At 39.8% G+C, this 21,882-nt stretch overlaps 1 protein-coding gene across 6 annotated transcripts in view; it reads left to right on the top strand.

Moving 5' to 3' along the window:
* Positions 1-16,990, top strand: part of arap1 (ArfGAP with RhoGAP domain, ankyrin repeat and PH domain 1) — a 58,556-nt gene extending 41,566 nt beyond the window's left edge. For 3 of the 6 annotated variants that reach the window (XM_085184485.1, XM_085184486.1, XM_085184489.1), the window contains 17 exons: positions 28-130; positions 830-1,022; positions 1,133-1,178; positions 1,358-1,521; positions 2,849-3,061; positions 5,449-5,554; positions 5,658-5,805; positions 5,999-6,070; positions 6,946-7,029; positions 7,162-7,279; positions 7,943-8,056; positions 8,154-8,293; positions 8,387-8,469; positions 9,072-9,131; positions 12,951-13,014; positions 13,327-13,485; positions 16,138-16,990. In XM_085184485.1, the coding sequence (XP_085040611.1) occupies positions 28-130; positions 830-1,022; positions 1,133-1,178; positions 1,358-1,521; positions 2,849-3,061; positions 5,449-5,554; positions 5,658-5,805; positions 5,999-6,070; positions 6,946-7,029; positions 7,162-7,279; positions 7,943-8,056; positions 8,154-8,293; positions 8,387-8,469; positions 9,072-9,131; positions 12,951-13,014; positions 13,327-13,485; positions 16,138-16,170 (1,900 nt within the window). In that variant the 3' untranslated portion in view covers positions 16,171-16,990. Of the gene's footprint in view, positions 1-27; positions 131-829; positions 1,023-1,132; positions 1,179-1,357; positions 1,522-2,848; positions 3,062-5,448; positions 5,555-5,657; positions 5,806-5,998; positions 6,071-6,945; positions 7,030-7,161; positions 7,280-7,942; positions 8,057-8,153; positions 8,294-8,386; positions 8,470-9,071; positions 9,132-12,950; positions 13,015-13,326; positions 14,953-16,137 lie in introns of all 6 variants that reach the window. The other 3 variants (XM_085184488.1, XM_085184487.1, XR_014877903.1) reach the window with 3 other exon arrangements.
* Positions 16,991-21,882: the final 4,892 nt, after the last annotated feature.

The raw sequence follows: 21,882 nt of genomic DNA, 5'->3' as shown, positions 1-21,882 counted from the left end.
ACCTCCTTTATTTTTTTTGAACCCCAGGTATAACCATACATTTGAAATTTATTCAGAGTCTGAGCGTCTCTACTTGTTTGGCACCGATGACTCAGAAGTCAAATCCCAGTGGGTCAAGTCTATCGCCAAGGTAACAATCAAATGCATATATTCAGCTTAACGGAGAGATTTGAGATTTTTCTTTATTTCTAGTCAAATAAGAAAGCTCTTATAAGTGGTGTTAGCAGATTAAGCTTGGTGTCAGTGATCAGGACAGTGCTCACTGCTGTTTATTTTATCAAAGCACAACTTTCTTTATGACTGACGTGATCGTGTGAAATGAAACAACAGTCATTTTATCTCAACGGCTGAAAGGGCAAAGTGTGTGCACTCAAATTTCATTAGTTATTGTGAGACCAGTCAGATGTGTCAGAGTTATGCACAAGGTCATGAACAACCTGTGACACAACCAGTTGTGCAGGATTGTCTCTTTCCACAGCTCTTGGGGAGAAGGCCGAGATAGTAACTGGACAGAATGTAACCAGAATCGAGGCTGAATTTGTTGCCGCCCACACTGTAGTATTAGTTTTTAAAAGCTTGAATTTAAATGAAAAAAAAAATGAAATAAAATAAAATGTAACTCATAATAAAAAAGAAGGGCAAGGATGATTTTGTACAAACCCTGGTTTGAGACCAGGGGGAGGCACAGATCCCTTGGGGATTACATCAGGAAGATCCTTAGGCGTAAAAATCTGCCAGATCAAAATATGTGGAGCTCTTTCCCGTTGTTGAAAAGGGAGCAGCCTAAAGAAGCTTCAGTACAAACGCTGTATGTCCTCTTTGCTTGTAGGCCTTTATTCCAGTCTCTGCGGAACCTTTGCTGAGATTGAATTTTGAGAGGATTGGGAAGCTGATGTGCAAAGATGGCTTGAACCTACAAAGGTCCAAAGTTGGGTGGTTTGCTCTGGAGGGGTCTGTACTTCACGTTTACCTGGAGGGCAGTCAGGTGGAGGAGATCCACCTCCGCAAACTGAACGAACTATGTGAGTAAGACACGCAAACACATGCAAACATGGATTTAATCACTGTGCGACAGTGATTAAATGTGATTAAAGTGATTAAACAGTTCTTACCCTGTATTTGTGTTTTACAGCAATTCAGCAAGACAATGAAGTCATGGTTCTGGTAGGGAAAGGCAGGTGAGAACAGATCATTTGCGCGCTGATTGACGAATTATTCTTACAGTTTGAAACCCCTTTAAAAACCAACCTATTTAGTTTTTATAGATATTCCTAATGGTGAAACAGTTTTCCCTCACATACTCATCTATTAATTCTTCTTTCTCTGCTTTATTTGTTTCTTCTTCTCTTTTTTTTAGAACTCTGTACATAGAAGGAAAGAGAAAGCTGGATTTTTCTTGCTGGTGTGCAGCTATCCAGGCAGCTGCAGGGAGTGGAGGAGACAGGCTGCACGAGCAGCAGCTCACAGAGACGGACATACCTGTGATCGTAGATAGCTGCATTAACTACATCACAGAGTGTGGTAAGAAACACACACACACACACACACACACACACACACACACAAGAAAACATTTCAACATTATGCACTACATACTGTACATTAATGCCACTGTTTTGCACAATATCCAACTACAAACCTCTGTATATTTTATATATTTTATTGCTTGCTCTATTTAATTTGTAAAATATGTATACACACACACACACACACACACGTAGAAAAACATATTTAGTACACACATGTTATTGTATTTTTGCACAACTCTGTTGCTTGTGAAGCTCGCACTCAAGAAAATAACTCACATGTACTGTACCAGTGTACCTGCACATGTGATGTGACAATAAAAGTGATTTGATTTGATTTGAAACCATTTTTGTGAAGTAACTATGTACTTCATGCATCTTTAGTTTTGTTTATTGTGTTACGTTTTGACAGTGCACTATAAAACATTCACACATATATGCAACATTACCTCATAACAAACCAAACAGAAGTTATACCTCATATCATGGTAAGCATTGATAATATAACATTTGCATAACATAAAATTTAGTTAACCATCATAGTTCAGCACACAAACAAAAATCAAGGCTCTTGGTTCAGCATGAACTGTAACCTTTTCTATCTTTCTCTGAACTCATGTGGCTACAATAGTTGGACCTTAAGTTTACTGTGTTAAATTCCACTGGATCTATCCACGGAAGAACCATCTTTCTCCTCATCTTTTATATAGCTGTAGAGCTTAAACATTGGTTTCCCCAGAGTGGCAGAGTTGCTTGTGCTACATCTCTTGCAGTAGTTCACAGCTTGAAAAGCTTGACATGTACAACAGTTCAAAGTGGACAAAGATAAAATAGAGGAAATAACATGACTCTTATTTCCTCGAGTGGACATGGGCCTAACTTGCTCTCAGTGTGGTGTGTGAGGTCCATTGTTTTAATTATCTGCACTCATTGTAGAGAAGTGCAGCTGCATCACACTTCTCTCTTTGTGGGTTGACACCGTTTGACATATTGGCCTTCTGGCCTCACCGCTAGCTGCTCTGCTCATGAGATTTTTTTTTTCTTTCTTTTTTCCCCTCGTTGTTGTTTTTGCTTTTTCTTCAGATGTCAGTCAGCTCAATGTTTCCAAGCCCTCAGAGGCCAATCGTTGCAGTGTTGAGGCGAAGCACTTCATGCATTAAATGCTCTGAATGTTGGAAGATGCAATATAACGATTAAGTTTGAGGAACTTTTGTTTTCTTTTGTCAGTGGTAAAAGAGCTGTTTCTTCCTGTTTAAGTCTGTGTTTCTGTAACATTGTACCATGTGTGTTTTTGTGTGTGCTTGTTAATGTCCCATCTCTAGGTATGGTGTCAGAGGGAATTTATCGCAAGAGCGGTGTGAACTCTCGTGTGGCAGCTCTGTGCGAGAGGTTTCGTCACGATGCTCGCAGCCTTTGTCTAAGGGAAGGAGAGCATCAGGTGGACGACGTCTCTAACACACTCAAACGGTTTTTCAGGGAGTTGAAAGAGGGAGTGTTCACAACACAGGACTCCCCCTCCTGGCTCAACACTGCAAGTAAGAGTCATACGATTTTGTTTCTTCATGATTCCTATGTTTCTTATTATTTTACGAGCTTTGAGTATCCTGTAAACATGTATAGATCAGACACCTGTGGCTCTCCTTAAAAGGGGCAAATTTATTTTTCTGATGTTTTGATATCGTGATACTGCATCTGCTGAGAGACACACTGACAGGCCAGTTTGGAGCCATGCTGTTCTAAAACCTGAGCTGGTTTAGTATTGCTATGCCAAAACAAGCAAGGCCTTCCTGGATTAAGAAGTCATCTGTATGGCAGATGAGCTGTAATGGTCCCTTTACAGACATGCATTTTGTGGCATTTAGCATGAATACATTACAAAATTATTAGCCGAAAATCAATGTAACTGTGCTTTTTAACAGGGCAGCAAATTTCAACATAGCAATTCTATTTTCAAATTTCTGTTTGCACACAATAACAGAATTATTTTGGAGAAAAACAGTAACTAACAGGCTCATGTTATGACCCTGAGCCTTATGAGCCTTAGTACAAACCATTGCTGTGAATTAATGTGCTTTAACTTAAACTTTGTACCCTTGTAGACTGTTTGAGCAGTCACTTGAGAAAGCATCATGGCAAAAACACAAGAAAGCAGTTTAGACTTGTGAAAAAGAGTTATGGCTGCTCATAAAGCAGAGATGGATATACATCGTTATCACAGTGTTTCCAAGTGTCAAGAACTGGAGTGAGAACTATCATTAGGAAAGTGACACACAGCACACAACAAGCCTGACAGAGGTAGGAAGGGAAAGATTTCAAAGATTCATTAAAGAAAACCTGTGAGAGATGTGTCCAAAGACCACAGAACAACTGTCAAGACACTCATGAATAACTTAGTCGACTTGGATTTCCTACTCTCAAAGAAGACTGTCACTAGAAACCTGCGCAGGAACCGTGAGGTTGCAGACGAAGAAAAAGTCCACTTCTGCAGAAGACGTACCTTCAAGACAGACTAAAGTATGCTAAGGACAACCTGAAGAAACATTATGCATATGGGAGTGTGTCCTTTTGTCAGATGAGATGAGACGAAACAAAGGCTCTTTAGCCACAGGGACTTATGTTTGGAGAAAGAATGGAGAGGCGTCAACCCATAGAACACCGTCCCCACAGTGAAGCATGGTGGTGGGACTATTATGCTGTGGGGATGCTTCATAACGTCTGGAAGTGGGCATCTTGTCAAAATGGAAGGAAGAGTGAAGGATATGTGTAGATTTTGAAATAAAACCTCAAACAGTTGGCAGCAAACCTGGATCTCAGTCATCACTTTGTCTTCCAACACAACAGTGACTCAAAACATACATCGCACCTGATGAACAACTACCAGCCTGTGTAAAACTTTAGAGAGTCTCGCTCGGGAGACGAGTGTGGGACTTGTTGACAACTACAGCAAATGACAGCAGGCTGTTTTCCAGTAAAAAGGATTTGCAAATAACTATTAATAACCTTGACCCTGGTAGTTTTTGTTTTTTGTGAAACAATTTAGTTTCTGTGTGCAATGTAAAAAAAAAAAAAAAAAAAAAATCTAAACATTCAAAACAAAACTAGGATGTTTGGGAAAGCTGTGTTTAAAAATCCCTTGCTATGTTTAACAGAAACCTTTTAATTTTTTTTGTATAAGTTTTAAACTTTCATGAGAAGGGTCCTCATCTGTCCTCATCTGTAGCTTTTAGTCCCTCTGCACTTTAATTTATTTTACAAGAAAGGACCACAACCCTTTTGTATTTTATCTTGGATTTGGGTGTTTAGTGTTGATGTTGGACGTCATTGTTTATGGATTTTTCAACAATCTCTGAATCTCGAAATAAGTGCAGTACATAACTGTCTCTTACTATTTGTAGTCTTACACCGAAAACAGCTTTTAGCACAACTTTTCCAGTCTTTTTGCCCCAGTCACATAAGCTTTTGACAATGTACTGGTTTCAAATTGAAAATGAGCATATAATGCTAGTGTTGCAGGGATTTAATGATATGTTTGTCATTGTAATTCTAGTGTTTTTAACACTGAAGCTAAATTGAGCATACAGTGCAAAGAGAATGAGTTTAAAGATATGCTGCAGCTGTGTGTCTGGTACCATCATCTTGTTATTGTTTTGAACCAAAGACCTACACACTGCTGGCCATTTTTAATATATACATGCCAGTTTAAACAAAAATGCTCTTTGTTTTAGAAGTCTACAGTCCTTTTTCATCAGGCCTCTCTTCAGCCTTTCTCCCTGTTTTGATCTTTTGTGCTCTCGTCCTGTACTTTTTTTTTTTACACTCCCAGCTCTTTCTTTGATCCTGGCTGTCTGTACTATAAATATCCTCTGTGTTCATAATTTTATTTAATAATTTTACTTTTCTCCTCATCTTCTCTCTTCCTCAGCCATTCAGGATGAAAGTACTAAAATCTCCCAGTACAAGCACTTATTGAACAACCTGCCTCATGTCAACAAGGCAACACTACAAGCCCTTATCAAGCATCTCTACTGGTGAGAACTGATACACAGTGACTGATACCATCTTATCACCTCTCCCTGAGTATGTATTTGTGCACAGACTTGTGTGGGTTTTTTTTTACCGTTTGTGTTTCAGCGTGCAGCACTTTTCGGATGAAAACCAGATGAACAACCATAATCTGGCCATCGTGTTCGGTCCCACACTGTTCCAGACTGACGGGAAGGACTATGCTGCTGGCCGCGCCATTGAAGACCTCATTGAGCACTACAAACTCATCTTTGAGGTCAGTGCTCACTGATAACAAAGGTGGTAATGCTTCTATGCCAACACATCAGGGATTTAAAAACACTTTTCAGAGTGTAGAAGTCTAAGTGTTTGTCTTATCTTTTTATCTTAAAGATCAAGCTACACTGTGATTTTAAATGTTGACACATTTTTATTTGTGGTTGAATTACTCTGCTTATGCTCTCTTGCAGGTGGATGAGGAGCAGCTGAACAAGCAGATAAAAGTGATCAAAGTTATCCTCAATATGCGGAATTTGACAAATGTGAGCAACATACAATAAACTTTAAACAAAGAATGGTTCAGTGACCTGACATATTTCAGAGGCAAGATTTAGGAAAATCATTGAAAATATTACAATATAAACTCAGAACTAAAACTAAGAATATTTCTTCTATATTTTTAGTTTAGTTTAGTTTTTCAAATTTTGTCACTTAGAATTTTTTTCAGAAGTCCAGCTTTGGTAAAAGTGTGAATTTTTTTCCCATGCAGTTTCAGTTTTTAGCTTAGTTTTAGTTAATTATAATAAACTTTGTGGATTTCTTCGGGCCAAAGATTAAACAGTCATTTCCACAGCCATCATCAGAACATATCAGCAAATGAAGGAAATTCTTCTGGATCAGTTCTCTATCCCGCTGGAATACATCATATTTCCAAAAGCCATCACACACACACTAACTTGATTGACATCCCAATCTTAATCTATAGGGTTTAATATGATGCTTCAACACTTCTAGGAAGGCTTTCCACAACATTCAGGAGAGTGTTTATGGGAATTTTTGACCAGAATCACATTTGTGAGGTCAGATGCTAATGTTGGAAGCGGCTTGCAGTTTGTAATTCATCCTGAATGTGTTAAGGGTTCATTACTGAAACTAAGGCGCCGAACCCAAGTCTTAGAAAAACAACCACTCACCATAATCCCCCCTCCACCAAACTTTACACTTAATTTATTATGTTAATTTCTAGTTTATCACCTGCCTGTGTAATTAACCTTTATTATTATTCAGTTCATCTCAATGAAATGTGTTGTGTGAAGTGTTTAGACTTGTTTGAACACTGCATTTGGTTATCTGTGTATACGCTTTTTTATCATCGCTGTTTTTCAGTCTGATCATTTGTTTGCTTGTGTGCCATCAGCTTCAGCCTCCTTCTGAACGAGGAGGTGACTTCATTTGTACTGTGTACCTGGAGGAAAAGGCCAGTGGAGAGAGACATGTGAAGGTGGGTTGGAATTCACCAAATAACACATTTATTTATTTAACAACCCAGTTCTTTCGTCTGGCACACATCAAATTCCACAGTAATGAACAGGCTGGTGTTTATAGAAAGCAAATATTTCCACTCTTCCCACAGATTCCTGGTTCTATGACAGCATTAGAGCTCACACTGGAGATTCTGGACCAGCGTAAGATCCCAATTAAAGACAAAGATTACTGGAGCTGCTGGGAGATCTGCTGCAAGGAAGAAATGGGTAAGACTGATAAAAAGATGAAGGGAGGCAGGACAAATGCCAAACACAGCATTTTTTTTTTTATGCTGATTTAGAATTTGTAGGGTTTTTTGTAAACCCTATGTCTTAATTATTCTGTTTTTGCATTAATATGGTACAGGGCTATTTTGCTTTGGAAAGCGACAGTTTACTAGGACTAATGCAAAAAAAAAAAATTGCCTGCAACAGTGTGGCTGCGAACTGCAGTTTGTTTTGCATCTGGTATGTGACCTGTCTGGTTCCCTACAAGGAAGTGACAGTATGAAAATGACAGTAGCAGTAATCTGCAGATTAAACAGGAAATGGAGCAGTAATGATGAGAAATTGAAGGAAATATAGAGTTGTTGATGGGAAGAGAAGGAAGGAATTTACCACTACAGATGGTGTCTTTTACTACAGATTGGTATGTAGATTTACAAAACAAAATTCTTCCAGGATGTAAGGTGAGATGTACGGAAATATGTATTTATAGCATCCAAAAATATGAAGCTGTACCAGTTATGTCATCAAGCGCTCAGCATGTTTGTCTGACACTTTGACCCTATTGAGGAATGCAGATTTGCAAAGTTCTTTGTTATCCAGGAATGACCCAAGTTTGCATCATGTTTTCACAAATGCTCTCTTTCTGCCTGCTCTGTTTTTCAGAACGCCCGCTGCACTATCAGGAGCGAGTCTTGCCCATTGTTCACTCCATTGGCACAGAGTCTCATCTGCTTATCAAGAAACATGCTGCAATGGAGGCCATCACTGTTTACCTGTGTAAATACAAAACAACAGAATCATTGCTGCACTGTTTGGTCTGCCACATTGTGGCATGCTTGCATGAATTTCAGTTATCTGGCCTTCTGTCCTGCAGCCAGTAAACCGGACGCATCCAAACACGGGATGATAAAATTCAGAGAGGAGCGAAGCATCTTGGGTTTGGGCCTCACCAGTTTTCATGAGCGTTATTTCATCCTCAATTACAACTCGCTCAGAATGTACAAGGACGTCAGAGTAAGATCTACAGACATACTTTTATCGTTTTATTTGTTAACTCCTTCATAGACTCGTTAACTAATTTTTCCTTTTTTCCCCACTGTCTGTCAGAGTAACCGTCCAGAACGTGAATGGCCAGTGAAAAACTTGACGGTTTACCTTGGTATAAAGAAGAAACTCCGTCCTCCCACATGGTGAGCACCTGTGCTGAATTACCAGTGTCACGCTATTCTCATGAGTGCTTAGTGGCAAAGCAGCAGGTGGCTGCTGTAAATGCAAACTGCTGTCACACCAGGAGGAAGACTGGCCATGCAAATTATCGCTTCAGTGGGCACAAAAAATGTATTTACTGGGAATAACAATTTTCTGGGATTATCTGATCATGAATAATTAGATATCTGGCCACTCATTCTCCAGCTTTATACAAGTGTAACACCTCTGCACTACATTGCTGTTGGCGGGAGCAGCTAGTGCTACCCCTACTGATCAAAATGCATCTTTTTGATCTCAAATTACCTCAGTTTTGTTAGCTTGAACCAAACTGGTTGATGCCCTTGAGCTTCCTTGTTTCATAACTTTAAAAGTTTACGCAGAGCAACTTCTGCAGCTCTCTCATGCTTAAAGGGATAATTAATGACTAAACTTGAATTATTAATTTACGAACTCTGGATAGAGTTTCTTTATCTGAAGTAGCTGTTTGGGCCTTGTAAGCAGAGTGACCACTAGGGGGCAGGCTGACACTGTGAACCTTAAGAGGCTGAATTGCTGTTAAAGTGATTTTTTTGTTTATTTTTAGTTGGGGACTGACAGTTCTGTATGAGAGCAAGAAACAAGAGAAGCCCGAGAGACAGCAGTGGTGAGTACTTATTCAGTGTTCTCTTTTTTTATAATACACAACTTTCAGGCTCTGATTACGTCACCAGCAATGTTGGTTTATTGGCTGGAAAAATAAGTAATACCGAAAACAAACAGCCACAGGAGCTTTTTTTCCGCTAATTGGCTTGATTTGCAACAGGTCAGTAACACGATTGGGTATAAAAAGAGCATCTTAGGCAGAGATTCTCCATTATGCAAAAAACTGTCTACAAATTGTGCAACAATTTCAGAAAAATATTCCTCAATCTAAAAATGAAAAGCCTGTGAATATCCCATCATCTACATAATCTATGGCCCATAATAACTTCAGGAGATTTAGGAAATCTGCAGAAATCTCTGTATGTAAGGGACAAGGTCAAAACTCATGCCTGTAAATGCCTGTAAGCTGCTTGCTTGGGCTCAGGAAGACTTCCAGAAATCATTATCTGTGAGCACAGCTCATCGTGCGGTTCACGAATGCAGGTTAAAGCGCTATCGTGCAAAGAACCAGACACACGTGAAGATGTGAATGGACTGAGACAAAGTGGAAAACTGTTCTGTTGTCAGAATGATTGGCATTGTGCAAAACATGGACACTGCAGTCTCTAGATTAAAGCGGAGAGGGACCTCCGTGCTCATGTCTGATGGTACCTGCATGCATTAATACCTAGATACATACAATACATACTTACATACATGCATAGAACTGGCAGCTGGCACATCTGGAAAGACACAATTAATGATGAAAGATGTCCAGAGGTTTTAGATTATCACATGCTCCCATCCAGAAAGCCTTTCAGGGAATGCCTTGCATATTCCAGCAAGATGATACTAAACTGCATGCTGCATCTATTACAACAGCATGGCTTTGCTGTCGAAGAGTCCAGGTGCTGAACTGGTCTGCCTGCAGAAAACATTAGTAAGGTGGAGTAAGTCAGCCGTGAGGTTCAATAGCTACATATATATATGATATCAGAGGAGAATGGGAATAGATTTCTCTCACAAAAGTTGGCAGCTCAAATTTTTAGAGAAGTGTTGCTGGCGTCAGTTTCAATTTCAGGTTTCATTGTTCTATTGTGAATAAATCCAAGTTCATGAGATTTGCATTGTGCTTAGGGCTGGGCTATATCATACCGTTCACGGTAATACCGGTGTAATGTTGGGCAACGATAGGAAAATGAAATATTGCGATAGAATATGGGTAAAACATGCATGTGTAGTGCCTTTGTTTACATACGCACATGGCAGCGACGCAGAATGAGAAGAGCGAAAGTAGATCGTTAAATGAAACGGATGAACCAGAATTGGTTTGTAAAAATGCTGCAACTTCAGTGGTGTGGAACTGGTTTAGATACACAACAAAGCACTATTTTTGGTAGAGCATGCTAGCGGGCCGTCGTTATTACCGTGTTTTTTGGAAAATACGGCACACTTAAAATCAATCTTTTGATTTTTTTGAAAATCGACAGTGCCCCTTATAATCCCGTGTGCCTTATGTGTGAATTCTGGTTGTGTTTACTGACCTCGAAACTATTTTATGTACACGGCGCTCGAAAATCTGTCAAATGTTTCAGTACGACTTTGCTAAGCTACGAAGCCGCACCGCTTGATGGATTGTCAGAGCATTACGGCTATCGTAGGCAGGAGCCTCACGGAGTGATACGTACTGCGCCTCAACATAATATTACCGTATTGTGTGTGTATAACCTCTTTTTAAGTTTTGTGGATGTTATACATGGTTATGCTGAGGATATGTCGGCCAATTTCCACTGGAAATGCATTTTGGTTAAACTGTCAGCAAGGAATTTGCACTGTTACATTTTTTATATAACTTTAATGCACATAAAAAAACAGCTGCTTGTTTAAGTGAAAATACATTGATGGGTTTTTTTGCACTAATAAAGTTGAGGAGTTGTAAAGTATTTTGTCTCGTGTCAATTATATTGTCAGTTATATCGTTATCGCAAATTTTCAAATGTATATCGTGATAAATATTTTTGGTCATATCGCCCTGCTCTACTTGTGCTTTTATTTTAGTTAGTTAATATTAGTTTAAACAGTTGTATTTGTAAACATTTGTTTCAATACATGAAATATAACTAAAGTCTGTCATTATATTAGATTGCAGCACTAATATAGTGTTTGCAGGAGCTCAGCCTTTGCTCTTCCTGTGTGTCATTTTATTTATTAATTTATTTTTAACTTTATGGCAGCATGGTGATACGCATATAAACACAACCAACTTTGGAGAAAGCTGCTAGATTTTCCGTAGGCTGAGAAAACGGGTCAGATCCCTGCATGAGAGTCTCGAGAAGGAGGCATTTAAAAGGTTGACTCCACCTAGGGGGTGAACACACATGAATACACCCATAAACAGGGCTTTGTTCTAAGCTAGGCCTGTTCAGCTATTCACCCTCTGTGTGTGTGTGTGTGTGTGTGTGTGTGTGTGTGTGTGTGTGTGTATGTGTGTGTGTTACACTGGGTATGCATTGTTAGCATCTGTAGTCATCTTCGTAGTTGTAATGGGACAGCTGCTCCCGTCATGCTGTAGGTAGTATAATTTCTTGGTCGGCCTCCATCGCCGTGTCCCTTGCAGCAACAAGCAGACATGAGAGGGAGCAAAGAAGATGCAGAGGGGCAAAGAGTCATGCTGAAGGGGAGATACTGTATACTGAGTAAGAAATGTTGAATTTAATGCAGTTAAAAGACAACTTTGAGTGGAGAGGGATAAGAAAGTGGAAAAAAAATAATCAAAAGATCTAGATGAGGAGGCACCCGACTGTATCATCCCAATCTTTTTTCTAATATATCTGCACTAAATGTTCTCAAAACTCTTAGCACATTAATTTTCCCTTGTTTTTTTTCTTGCAGAACAATTTTCTCAGCACTCCTCATGCTTAAGCTTATAGGGGTGCTGATAAATTTTAGGAATATTATGTAAATTTTATTCTGTGGCTTTTTGGTAATCCATAATGATAGATGAGCAGCTTTCAGTCTTCTGCAGCTGATAATGGCGGGCAGTTAATTGCAAGCAAAAACGAAAAAGTCACATGTAGGAGATACTGTGCTGCATGCATGTGCATTGGAATAGAGAGGCTGTCTCCTTTTGAATGCCAGCAAACACTAATGAGCTCTGTTAGGCATTATGAAGTGAACTAGGGAGAGGGAGGAGCTAGGTGGGTGTGTATGTATGTGTGGTGGGTATTCTGTCAAATTCTATGACTGCACCTAATTTTGTGTCAGTTACATGCTGCATTGCTGTTTTGTTTTTAGAGTCTCTTTGTATCAGTGTTTTGCTGTGTCTCAGAGGACTTCACTCGAATAATTGTTGGAGTCTAAATTTGTGCTCATAACAGTAATAATCGTATAAATACAGCCTGTTTATTCAGCACAGCAGCATGACTGATGACTCAGAGGGCTATGACGGCAACCTGAGTGGCATGAAATTTGCACATACATGCATGCAGACACTACAGAGGCACGAATTCGCACTTTTCAGGGACACAGGCGCGCACACACAGGCACACACGCTGGATGCTGAAGGTTATAATCAGTGTTTGTTTTGGGCGGAAGTTTAAATTAGTAGTCGTGCTCACTGTTTACGCTTGTGGCGTCACTGTCAGGTGTCATAGGAGAGGACATGTCAATTTCAGTTAACAGTTTTCACTACCTCCCTTTGTTCTTGTTCTTTCCCCTGGTCCCTGAATTCATCTCTGCCTCACTGTTTGCTTGTCTCCCAAGACCACACACACACACTCAGCCCACAGTTTGATTTTTATCGCACTGTCTGCTTCACTTATCTGCCTCTATTTATTTCCAGGTATCTCTGCTGTGAGACCCAGTCAGAAATGAGGGAGTGGTATGCTACATTTCTCAGTATTCAGGTATGTCCCTCCCTGAACACCTGCTGAGAGGCTGAAAATTTGTAATAAATCATTTAAATGTGTTATGATTTGTTTTATTTCTTTTGTTGTTATTTGTGAAAACTGTGAATTTCTTGTAAAAACCAAGCAGCGATGCAGAGGTTTTAGAAACTGTAATAAAGAAAGTAAATAAAACAGCACTACTGAAATCAGTAATCCTCACCAGGACCATGTTAAATGATTTAAATAGTTTCCTCACAGTAGTATTGTATTATATTGTAGTATCGTAACATGTCTGTCTTCTCTCCTCTCCGTTTCTCCTCCTTGGTAAAGTACGACGGTAACGTGTGGCCTCAGGATGGACTCCAGCACAAGCGCGTGAGTCGTGAGTTGCCAGACACACGTCATGGTAACGTGTCACTGATACCGCTGCGTGGCAGTGAGAATGAGATGCGGAACAGCGTTGCAGCTTTCAGCCAAGACCAGCTTGCTGTGAGTCAATCTACCAATCACTGGGAGTAATCTAGGACGAACCAGGCAGCTCACTGCAAAGCTGCCTGGTTAATCAGAGACTTTCATGCTGCGCAGGTGGTCCAGACCCCTCAACCATGAGCCGAATCAAAGAGCAGCAAATTTGCGCACATCCTATACCAATTTTGCACTTTGCGAGTCTGATTTCTATTCAGAATAGAATACATCGGATTGTGCATGAAATCAAGCGTTCTGCTTCAGTCTCCTGAGGCAGAACTTCTCATGCTCAATTTTTCTCTTTGTTAACCCTTCAGTAAAATTTGAGGGATTCACCTGTGCAGGATCAATAATCTCTGTTTCATGATTTGTCTGTGATTTAACGATCGTTGCAGGATCTGGGTTCTTAAAATATTAAACTAAGCAATTAAATATATTATGAAATGCAATGGCATGTGGTTTCACGAGCTGCGAAGATGATAAATGATTTGTGTTTAATCAAAACAAAAAAATGTTTTAAGAATCCAGACTGTGTGCAGAGGCTTAGACGATTTTTTTTTTTTTTGATTGAGCCAGACTTATCCTGGTGAAGCTCTGCCAAAGCCTGCTTCAGAGCACTAAAGACACAAACAATAACACATTCAGAGAGAGCTCATGCTTGCAGGCAAACTATACTTTCACAGTACTGGTGTCTTATCAGCTCACAGAATTGTATTCTTGGCATGAACAAACATCACCTTAGTTCGCCGGACTATATTTTTAAGCTCTTTGACACTGAACCAGACCTGCTTAGCTGCATCAATATTGTGTTCATGCAGCCATCCCAAACCCCTCCGCCCTGTGCTCAGTCGTCGGTGCAGAACAGAACGTCGACAATCTGATGATGCAGTTGTCTCCTCCTGCTCTTTTCTTGTTATCACAAACCGCTCAATATTTTGCTGCATATTGCAGCAGCACATAAAAATTCATCTCAGCCTGCTGTAACTTCCACCGGCAATAGCCTGATTTCAGGGTTGCTGTGTTGTTGCCTGCCACATATTTTCTATTGATTCCTGCCTGTTCAGTGTATCGACATGATGTTGGAGTGTGAGAAGAGGCGTGATTGCTGTGGTGATAGGACCACAGAGGATGAGAGAGAGAGTGCGGGTGTGTTAGTAGTTGAAGAGATTCACTGCATGTCGATATGTTCAATTTTCGACGTGAAGTGAAAGAGTAAATCTGGTACACAGATTGTGTGTGTTTGTTTGTGTGTGTGTCTGTCGGTTTGTAAAATGGGCTTTTCTGGCAGTCATTTAACCCTTTCTACACAGTTTTTCCATTTGTGTTATTGTAGGTATACCTTACAATATAAAGCGCCTTGGGGCAACTGTTGTTGTGATTTGGCACTATTTGAATTCAGGTTAATACATTTTTGTCTGTTTTGTTGTTCATCAAAAATATGCTTATCTTTCAGTTCCTTAAAGATTTTCGATAATGGTCTCAGTAAGGAAGGTAGGACCATTTTATACACATGAGTTTTTTGGGGTTTTTTTTATTTTTTATATCACACACAAATTCTGTTTTAGTAGCATATTAATTTTGGTCACCCTGAACTGTGTGTCTCCTGTGCATTCAATAGTCTCTGTGCATTTGATCAACCTCACTTGTTGTTGTTTGTGCTCGAGTCTCTCAGTACTCAAAGTATTCTGAATATTTTTATTAGTGCATGGGATGCTACATTACCGTCAGTTGGCAATTTAGGTTGCTAGGCAATGTGATGGTGTTTGTCATGGTTTGGTGTTATAGATGGTGTTTGTCATGCATAATTCAGATTTTGTGGAGATAAAGTAGATGACACCTATCACACCTTATTAAAGCTAAAGTGCTTTAATATGGTGTGATAGGTGCAAACTCCTAAAGATGGGCCTAAAGATGTAGTCCATTGCTAGGTGGTTTGATTATGCTATAATGTCAGATATTAAAGCATAATCAGCATAATGTTATAGCATATATATATATATATATGTTATGATATATATATATATATTATAGCTTGTGTAAAGTCTGGTCAGTCTGGTGGTTGAACTCCTGATGATCGTATAAGGAGACAATCTTGAAGGGAAGAGCGGCCAAGTTTAAATCAGGCTCAGCTTTGAGCTGTGGAATTTGTAATTTTGATAACACATCATTGTTTAAGTTACTTATGAGTATTTTCTGTGCCTATTTTCTGAGATAGAGCATGCTTCTGTTTCTTATATTTGGACTTTTCTGACTGAAAATCGAGACATCATAAAGTGTGAGTGAAAGTTAAAGTCTCTCAGTTTAAGCCGATCCCTCGGTTCATCTGTCAGGCTGCATGTCCGTGTTTATATGTACTCTTGACCGGAGCTTATTGAGTCCGCATCTCATGAGCAGCCTCATATCTGGTTGCCATGGCTCCAAGACATCCGTGGTCTGAATGAGAATTTTAAGCTCGACCTCCTGGGGGACTTTTAAAAATGTTGTGAAACTAATTTTAGGTTTAGGGAGAACACTGAAAGTTAGTTTCACTAAGTGAAGCTACAAGTCTTACCAGATGTTTATGAATGAGAAGATCTGCTTGTGATATTTGTTTTATTTTATTTTGATGAAAGGCTGACTGTCTGAATGTTTTCTTTTATTTTTATTTATTTATCTGTCTGAATGTTTTCTTTCAAGGTTGGATCATCGGCCTCATCAGATGTCCCCTAGACATTCCAGTGACTTCATCATTCCCGAGTGGCAGACACTGAGAAAAACACTTATAATGTATGTGGATAACGGCCTTGCACCTCCTTTGAACACGTGCTGGAATGAAAAGAATTCAGCAGACAACAGGATCGCACCGCTTTCCATGCACAGATGAACTGAATGAAGAGAAAGAGTTTCCCTGAAGAGGCCAGAATCAATTCCAACCTGATTTGCACCTAATGTTTCCACTGGACTCATAAGAGACAAACCTTTGTTTCTTTATATATATATATATATTTTGGGGGGGACACACAAAAGACCAGTAATCCAGGGCACCAGCACAGCGTGCTCAGCAGGTTTTTGTTTTAGACATTAAAAGCTTGACATTCATTTTGCAGCCGAGTCATATTTTTAAACTTATTTTCTGTACTCTTTGCTCAACAAATCATCAGATCAGTGTGCAGTTTAAATTAAGTAATTGTAGCTTTTGTGACGTTGATATCAGAGGACACTGTGACCTGATTTTCTCTCTGGAGTTTGTTTCAAGGGGACCAAACTGGACTGAAAAATGACAGGTGATGGATGATGTTAGTCCACGGGACATTGGGCGGTGCTGTGGAAAACCTTAGTCTGAGGTTTTTTTGTTTTTTGCCACTTTTGTGCATATGTGCAGTACTGTGCATAGAGTGCGTTTACATGGGGATATGAAGATATGAAGACCTTCAGGGAGTAAAGCAAGGAGAATCTTGTGCTGAAAAAAGGCATTATTTTTTTCTCTCTTTCCTTCATCTTTTCTTCCATCCTCACAGGCACTGCATCCTCTTTGTAGATGATTTTTTTTTTTTTTTTTAAATCCTGAGCTACAGAATACAGCGCATTAACCAGCAGTATTTATAAAGTTTTAGATTATGTGTTAGTCGCTTTTTCATTATCTTCTTTATGCACAGCTTAAAATCTTCGTGGGTTTTTTATAGTAAGGAGCACAAAAGTGGTGCTGAAAAATCTGTAGGTACAAGAAACGAAGTGCTTTACGATGCTCCGTCATTCCTTCTACATGAATCCAACCTTGTATATATTTAATGTAAAGAAATTAATCTGTCAACAGTTGCCTTACCAGCTTCGCTGAGCAATTCCTCGTCGTCGCTTCCTTTTAATGTTCTCACCTGTCGGATTCCCGTAATGTAAAGATTTATTTATTTTGACAGCAGAGGACGCTGTGATGCTGTGTTTTCTCAACCTGAGTTGGTGATGATCTTCATCAACATGTGTAAACACCTTGAAGTTGAGTTCCTGTGAAGAATATGTATTTACAGTAGTGTGCCATTAACTGCCCTCTGACCTCAGCAGGAGTCCTGAAGACTCAACTGTGTAATAGCATGTTGTATACAAAGTATTCACTCTGTACTTCTTAGTGGTTTATTGTTTTACAACATTCATTTAGAGTGGGTGTACTTACTTTTCCAAAGGTTCTTGGCGCTGATCGTCAGATTTTAGTTTTCAGGTTTAAAGGTAGCCTGTGTATAAGTTGTAGCTTTCAGGTTCAGGTGTGATCTAACATAAATAGTCGCTCACACCTGTGTTGCACAAAAATAATCCCTTTTATGTGATTTCTGGAACACTTAGCTGAAGTATTGATGGGTTAAAAATATGCAGGTGATTATTTTAAATGTTTCACATAATGTGGATTTTTTTTTTTAAATCTCGATCACTCTCATCCTTTTTACATCATTACAATTCAAAGTTGTAAAACAAAAGTCCAACAGAGGCTGTTAGATACTGTTTATAGATAGTGTGTTTCTTTGTCCCTGCCTTTTGTATTCTGTTACTGTGCATTTTACAAATTATTGCATCTCTAAAACTCTAATAAACACATTCTGCTAGTTGCTTGTTTCCTGTGGGACATGCATACTCCTTTTACTCTTGGAAGAAATCTTTCTTCCAGAAGGTTGACGTCCTCCAGCTCTGCTTTGCCCTCATGGTAACCTACTTGCTTCTTCTGTGCCTTTATACACAGTCCAGCACTTCATGGGGTAGCTGTGAAAACATGGGCTCGGATACAGATGCACATACACTTTGGAGAGAAACTTTGGTGAGCCCTGCAGGTTTTATAACAGTGTCATGCTACACTTATAAAAAGGAAGACTATTGATGAGCTCTGAGGAAAAATGTCAGCTGTGTGGGTGTGTGGGGTACAGTGATCATAGGGAGGGCCCTGAGGAAGTTTCCTGCGTGTGTGAGAGGGACTGAGTCACAGTGGGCCACCAGCACTCCAGTGCGCTCTTTTTAAACAGATCTGACACATCAGGGTCACCCTGTACCTCGAGACACACCGGAGAGCCCTGCGAGGGATGTGCACACAGGAGATCTTCAGCAAACCGTTCTCAAACACACAAGAGGCCTAGCGGGCAAGAACACACACAAGCACAGTGGCCTTTACTATATAGGTCATGACAGCAGTTGCATAAAGCAGAAGGATGGAGACAGATGTTTAGGGGGGAAAAAAGACCATGAATGGGAAACGAGGGTAAGGATAATGGTACTTTGTGTACAAATGAGTGCTTTACAATTTGAACAAACAGCTGTTGTGCCTTTATGTGAAAAACATCATTTCCTGTGGAATAGATATCAGCTGAAATTGAACTAGAGCCTGCCTGTACTTTTGCATAATCCAGGTTTGCATCACAAGATGGTGCAGTGAGTCAGTGTGACCTGTATTTAACCACATGAGTCATTAAGAACAGTTCTACCTACATTGGCAGACTGGGGCGAAAACGTCATGGTGAAAGTTCAACTTGAATTCAGCAGTGAAAAAGACGCCTCTAAGCCTTACGCCCCCTCTGAAAAAAAAAAAAGTGAAATTCTCACTTGACAAGTAATAGAAGGGACAACAGCCTCCCACAGAAATCTGGACATCCACCTGTGTTTCCTTTATTTCCACTCAGGGCACACAACAACAAGAACAGCATGAGTGGAGCCTGAATTGGTTTTCACTGCGTGCTCCACTGCATCGGAAGACAATCAGTGGTGGGTTTGAGGACACAATGGCAGAATTAAAGATTTCTCATTATCTGATTGTTTATCAGAATATATCTCCAAGCGCAAAACTGATTCAGACAAACATGCAGACATAAATCAAGAATGGTAATGTTTGGATGGCACCATTTTCAGTAATTGTGATCAGCAGAATCACGACTGACGCATTTGGCTTGCCATTGATTACTGATAGATTTTTCACGCTCCCCCCATATTAACCACAATTATTTGCGATTGTCATTTAGAACTTACTCCACGTGTTCCCAGTGTTTCAAAAAGTGACCCGTGGAATCGGTTTGTCCATAAACTGCAATCTGGGTTTGAGTTTGACTAGAAACAAAAATGCAAAACCCAGTTTCACGTGAATTCTCTGCCGTAGTCAGGTTCTCTGCATTCAACCACAGTGGATTTTCACTCATACAATCAAAACGTGATTGAAGCGCAGATTTTGATCTCTAATTTCAGGACTTTAACAAAAGGTTTACATGAGCTATTTAGGAATTACAGCCATTTTAACACATGGTCTCACATTTTCCGAGGCTTAAACATTCATTAACATCTACAGTAATAATATATTTCTTACCTTCAGATGTTCTGCAGCCTCCATCAGTTGGTGTTTGTGCGTCTTTTTCTTTAGTTTTGTCTTTACTAACTGAAAAGCATGCTCTGCTGGGCTGAGATCAGGTCTTGCACAGAAGAGTAAATGTTTCACTTGATTTTCTCTTTTCTGTCCCCTTCAGAAGCAGCACGATAGTCAGCCATTAATCATATAATCAAGCTATCTGTGGTCCGCCTTCAATTTTAACCTACAATTTATTTGTCATTCCTTGTGTCCTTCATTTCACTTTCTGTGCAGTCACCTGCAGTGTTTGGCTGCACGCTGCATCAGCGCAGATTCTGGTAATTACACGGCCCCCTGCTCTCACTCATTCACTCGCTGTGCCAGAGCCGGCTGCTTAGCCCTGTGAAACTTTACCGCTTAAGATGAGTTTTGTGGACATAATAAATCAGCTCATATTGTTTGATCTTTGTGCTTCTGCACAGAAATTATTTCAGCCTCAAAAATACAGATTCTTCTGCTTTGTTGTCAAGAGAACAGTCCAGCAAGACCTGATGGCGTTAAAGCCTTCGATCTCTGCTGCACTGCAACCATAAAAAGGATTTTTTTTTTTTTTTGCTATACTTGTATCAGCAGGCCGTGCTCGTGTCTTTCTGAAGCAGCATAATCTCTTGTTAGTGCTGAAGTTCAGTAGCACACATTAATATAAGCAGCTGTCAGGGAGACTGAAGAGGTGTGAAGAAATGTGCACAGGTGAGAGGGGAAAAACGGCAACCTCCTGAGATAAGAAAATCTGCCATCCACTCAGAACTGGATTTGGATTTATGAGGAAAATTTTACTGAGTCACGTGTAATATCACCTCTAAAGACAGTCATTTAACAACAACTGTTACAACTCCCCTCTGCCGTGGTTTTAATGATCTAAATTGTGGCTTAACTTGCCATGGTGAAGAGATAAGTAAGAGATAAGAAATAAGTAACGCAGGAAATCGCTGATCATATTCTTTAGGTCAGAGGTCAGATGCATAATTCTGATTTGGATTGAACTGTGAGACTATTAGAAGTTACTCCAGTTTTAATAATATTGCAACAAGATTTCTAGTTAAGGGAACCTTCAATAGCTGCGATAAAAAGTAAACAGAAATCGACAGGGTGAAAAAAACCAAAACCAAAAAACAACCACACTGATAAACATGCAACAAAAAGTCCAGTGTGGGTCTGAGTCAGTGCGACAACAATAAGAACCACATGCATCGCAGGCTAAGGTCAGACTGATTTACAGCCTGCATCATGTCATAGAATAAACAGAGATAAACACAAAGCATCAATAAGATTACACGTCGACTACATGATAAAACGGATATGTGAACAATCCATCACTCAGCTGACACTTTATTAGGTACTCCTTGCTTGTGCTTTTGCCTTCAGAACCTCCTTAACTCTTCAACAAGGTGCTGGAAACTGTCCTCAGAGATTCTGGTCCATGTTGACATGACAGCATCAGATTGCTGCTGCAGATTTGTCAACTGCTCATCCATGATGTGAATCTATTGGATTGAAACTATGGAGACCATCTGAGAACAGTAAACACTATAATGTTCACGAAACCAGTTTGATGATGATTTGAGCTTTGATACGTGAGTGCACTGTGGTCATAAAGTTATGGATGTGGTCACCAACAGTTAATGGGCTGTTGGGTAAAATGATGCTCAGTTGGTACAAGGGGCCCAAAGTGTGCCAAGAAAATATCCCAGACACCTTTGGCCTGAACGCACTAGCCTGATCTGTTGACACATGAATGGATGGACCCACACTTTCATGTTTTTTACCTTCTTATCAGACCAGGAAATGTTTTCTGATCTTTTATTGTCTATATCTGATGAACACTGACAAACTATGGCCTCATGGTGTGTAAGGTCAGTATCTACACTGCTGTTATTTATTGTTTTTTTGTTCCCTTCTGTGTTTTTTCCTCCTGTTTTTTGCACTGACCAGATCGAATACAGTAAAGTGAATTTTCAGCGAGCCCTCAAAACAAACTTTGAACAATTTGTCAGCACTTTTTGACTGTCAGAAGGAAACCCAGCAGAGAAGAAGGCTGAGATCAACCAAGTGTGAAAACACATTAATAGGACTGACTT

The sequence above is a fragment of the Neolamprologus multifasciatus genome, chromosome 14, assembly GCF_963576455.1.
Source record: "Neolamprologus multifasciatus chromosome 14, fNeoMul1.2, whole genome shotgun sequence".
NCBI classification, from domain to species: Eukaryota; Metazoa; Chordata; class Actinopteri; order Cichliformes; family Cichlidae; genus Neolamprologus; species Neolamprologus multifasciatus.
The sequence above is the reverse complement of the archived record's forward strand: the minus strand, read 5'-3'. Positions and strand labels throughout refer to the sequence as shown.